This window comes from Alligator sinensis, unplaced genomic scaffold, assembly GCF_000455745.1.
Source record: "Alligator sinensis unplaced genomic scaffold, ASM45574v1 scaffold1112_1, whole genome shotgun sequence".
NCBI classification, from domain to species: Eukaryota; Metazoa; Chordata; order Crocodylia; family Alligatoridae; genus Alligator; species Alligator sinensis.
In genome coordinates, this window is record NW_005842327.1 from 1062264 (window position 1) to 1067061 (window position 4798).

At 32.5% G+C, this 4798-nt stretch overlaps 1 protein-coding gene across 3 annotated transcripts in view; it reads right to left on the minus strand.

Annotated features, from left to right (window-relative positions):
* Positions 1 to 272: 272 nt before the first annotated feature.
* SP4 (Sp4 transcription factor) overlaps positions 273 to 4798 on the minus strand; it is a 38733-nt gene continuing 34207 nt past the window's right edge. For all 3 annotated transcript variants that reach the window (XM_006028590.3, XM_006028588.3, XM_006028589.3), the window contains exon 6: positions 273 to 4251. In XM_006028590.3, the coding sequence (XP_006028652.1) occupies positions 4004 to 4251 (248 nt within the window). In that variant the 3' untranslated portion in view covers positions 273 to 4003. The remainder of the gene's footprint in view (positions 4252 to 4798) is intronic.

Below are 4798 nucleotides of genomic sequence, written 5' to 3' on the forward strand. Positions count from 1 at the left end.
TATCAGAGAAAAGAGCCTGTTCTATATTTTACACAAAATTTGCAAGTCAAATCAACTTCTCTGTATTTGTTTCTTTGTCTGTAAAATGGATATAAAACTACTGTGTGTCCATCACAGGACTGCTGGGCCATTGAACAATAAAATACTTAAAGCTCTTTGAAAGAAGACTTTGCAGAAATAAAAAAAAAAAATCCATCATATTTTACCAACCCAACATCATTTTTGGTGTTAAAGTTACCCATCTAATTTTTCTTACAGAAACAATCTTTTTGTTCATCTGAAACAGTTGAAACATTTTATTTTTATTTTCCACTCTCACTTATAAAAAATTGCAACTTTTGTTTTAGGACTAAAGTTTTTCTTTTCCTCCAGTCATATCTTAAAATATTTTCTTTGTGCCAAGGCATAACTATAACTTCTGTTCTCAAGAGCTGAACAGGCATGATAGAATTCATGTTGAATTGGAATCTGCTATTTAAATTCCCTGCTGGGAGTCTGCCAGTTGGGGAATGCTGACCAGCAAGTACAGGTCTTAATTACATGAATCCAGAAGCCGCTGCCAATGTTTCTCCATTGAGAAGCATTTGCTTTCTACTTTCACCTTCTTGATGAGTAAATTATCATTTAAACATAATTTATTACTGCTTCATATTATAAGTAATTAAATGAAGAATCATTTTAAACTCAGGGGAATTTTAATAGGTTACTTGCAAAATGTTATTGCAGGCAACTTGTACATGATTTTAGTTCCAAATCTACCAAAATTATACAAAGCAGCATTGTAAAAAATATCAAATGAATGCCTTAGAGGCTTTGCTGGCAGAATTAATTTCTAAATTCTAGAATGTGGGCAACTTTTCTGTTATTTTTTTTTGTTTTTTCATTTTTTTAGAAAAAAATTTACAAGTGAAATATTACTACAAAACTTTTTATAAGGAATTTTTGCAAAACATTTACATTTTTACCATCAACTATTTCTCTGTTTCAAAATCATTTTGTAGATTTAATACCCTATGCTGCACATCAATTTATGCAGGATGACAATTTAGTGACATGCATAAAAAAAAACACCACAAGGCATTAAAATGAGGACTTAAATACAAATATTGTTGCAATAAAACAGTTATAAAATTGAAAAATAGGACCTAAACATCATGCTTACCTAAGTTGGACAAATTAACTTTTTCTCCTAGATTACACACTTTTATTACTGCTCTCGTGAAAGAATGTGATAAATAATGACTTAACACCAATTTCTAACGTAATCGGCAACACATACACAAACCTAACCAAAGAAGTATACTGTAAGGGGAAAAGAATCCAAAAAACCCCTATTCTAACACTGGAGTTCTACCATGATAAATACACTTTGCACTGATAATTACAATAAAAGCAAAATTTTATAACGGTGGCAAAGGGAATGAACAGTGAAATGCCATTAAACAAGATACTACTGCACATCTGTGCCCTATTACTTACAACAGCTATATCCCACTGAGTCAAATAAAGGACATTGAAATTTACGATCCTTCTAAGACAGAAAAGTGGACTCAGAATGGTATGCAGAACAGACTGTCAAAGTGTTTCTAATTCCAGCGGTAAAATGTGCACCTGCTAGCACAAGTTAATGTACTTTAGATGCTATGAAGCCAACCAGATTTAGATTTTGATACATTTGTAATAGGGACCCATAGTAGATTAAAAATGACTTGTTTCTATCTGCATACATAAGTATGCATGGAAAAATTAAATATGAAATGGTTGGGCAGAACGGTCATATCTTCAGTTTACAAAAATTGTTACCTTCTAGGAAACATGATTATAACATTAGGAAAGGTTTTCTTTGCATAAAGAAATTCATAGCACTGATTGTGAAGCATAATGATAAAATATATATTTGACGTTTCAATTCCTATAAAACAAAATTAACAATTAGCACTACCTAATGTTCACCTGTATTAAACGTGACATGTAATTGATTCTGATGTTTGAAATCCAGACACATCAGTTAAGTATTTTAAATAAAATATACAAAAAGAATGTACAAAACCCAACTAAAATTTAAAGACTTTGTTACAAGTCTACAAAAGCTTTAAGAAATTTGAAGTTTATAACCACAGTGTAAAATTGTTTTTCTTTAAATCTCAAAGCTTTTTATGTAAACTGAAAGTATAAAAGACCTTCAGCTTATTATTTCGCTACAAAGGGCTGGCCTAAAGTGTACACAGTGTAAACAATGCTTGGTATTTCTCTTCCTTCAAAAATACATGAAACACCACAAGATTGATAAAGTATTCAGATGAGAAGTATTTGTTTTCTGAGGGAATGCAAAAGGTATCTGTTACGGGTGTCATACAAACAGTTACCAAATAAACCATCTTTAAATATGCAGGAAAAAAGTTATCCTTCTTGCACTGTACTTCCTTTTAGTTACATCAAAAATATTTTGGTGTATACATTAAAAAAAAAAGTTGGTCATGTGATACTCTTTCCAAAGACTAAATTTGTAAAATATTACATTTATGCTTATGGTTACTAATCCAAAATCCTGAGCATGAAATATTTGGCCATCTTTCCTCTTTATTTGCTCTAGCATTTTCACACATAAAATGCACAGGTGTATTATTTCTTCTACATTTATGTTTTACTAACTTGACAGATCTGAAAAGATTATCTTATCCTTTAAATTAACTGCTGTGTGATAAAAAAGATAACTACACTCCCTGCCTCAGTCTCTCTCCCAAGTTTGCCTTGCGGTTAAAGACTCAAACATACTAGTTATATCAGAAAAGGTTTGATGGGTGATATATATTCCTTCCCAGCCTATCCATCTATCATTGGAAAAAAAAATAAAGGTGACTAATTTTTAGGGGGAAAAGAAAGAGAATAGATTTACTTACAATTTTTTTTTGGTTAAAATGTGATAATTGATCCTTTTCTTTGGCTATTAAGTCAAAGTATAAAGAATTCAGCACATTAACCATAATATAACCACTAATATTTACAGGAGGAAGAAACTGAAGAATGAGTTAAAACACTCATCAAACAATTCTTTGCCTAACTTATTTCCAAGTATTTTAATAAAAATTTAAATATGTAAAATTATGAACCTTTGAGACTAAGTTAACTAAGGGTCAGAAATGATGCTTTAACATACAATGAATACTAAAATCTGATACACAATTGCCATATTCTATTATCCTACATAGAGATAATTTTGGTAAAATCTTATGTTAATATATTTCTATGGTTTCATCTTTTCTACTGTTTACATTATTTCTAAATAATCTTTAACTCTCCAAAAGAAAGAGAGCAATGCGAGTTCACTGATTGTCATTTATGCACACTACCATAATGTAGTGGTCAACATCATCTGAGGTGCTCCTCAGATGCGCTTGGCAGCATACCTGTCAGCTGTTGTTTGAATAATTTCTGAACTTGAGAAAAGACGGCCAAAATCAACTTACATGTTACAGACCTAAGCAAACAAATAAAATCTTTCCATTACCAATCAATTCTTATGCAGTTTTGTTGTGCCTGATGGGAAAGGACATTCCCATGAAAGTATCATAAATTCAGATTAAAAACCAAGTGCCTTCAAAATGGCAATAATCCTAACCAAGAACCACCCTGTTTTATATTGATATTTTTTGTCTTTATAAACACATTAAACACACAATGCTAAAATAGAGGGGGGAATTTCATTTAAAATCATTACATGATATACAACCATATAACTAAAAAAGTACAGTTACAGTATAGAAGTAATATTCCCCCATCTGTTTGTCCAGCATGTCAATTTGCGCTGTTTGTATTTTTGAAAATTTTGTCTTGTTGCACCAGTGTACACTTCTCATGCTGACCCTCCAATTTGGAATACTTACAGAAGTCAAGACTGAAAACATGATTTTTCCTGCTCTGTAATCCACTTTACCAGCCCACTTCCATATCTTGAAAGGTATGTAAACTTAAGTGCAGCACTAGGTGTCTATAAATGCTCTTTTCAGAATTCTTCCATACTTGTAGAAACATTAGGCGTTGCTGGGTTTGAATCTTGAGAAATGGCTGCAACTGCGACTATTCTTGGGGAGCCAAGGACCTCAGTAACTGAAGAGTCCAGTTCTCCTGAGGTAACAATAGCAAGAGCTGTTCCACCACCTTTCTTGTTCTGATGAGTTTTGACGTGTTTGGAGAGATGGTCACTTCGCATAAACCTTTTAGAACACTCTGGACACTCAAATCTCTTTTCACCTGATTTAGAAAAAGAACAAAAATAAGTAAAAAAGAAAGAATATTCAGAGCGTTTAATTTCTTTTACTTATTCAAACATTTTTTTCCATTCAACATTTTAAAAAAATATATGTTGTGTGCATCATAAATTGTAACATGGATGACAATGGTCAATCTAGCCCAGTATTCTGTCTCAGAGACTTGCAAGTAGCAGGTGTTTTAGAGGAAGAGTACATGAGCTAGGCATGTCTGGAGTGATTCATCCCATCACACCTTCCCTAGCATCAACCATCATTGGTTTAGCGGTATCAGAAGATACATCTGTGATTGTACCGGTCTTTCATAAAGTTGTCTAATCCATTAAGATTCACAGGGTTCCCTTAATCATATAAAGACATTTCTAGACTGATTTAGGATGAGGATGGAATATGTCTCTTCTCTGGGCTAATGTCCTGGTCAGCTATTACTGAAGGCTGATATGATACTTAGTATGTGAAAAATAATCCAATTTTCTTTTCTGAGCTCATCACAAACAGGCACAATACAACCCTCCCCCCCCAACAAACCC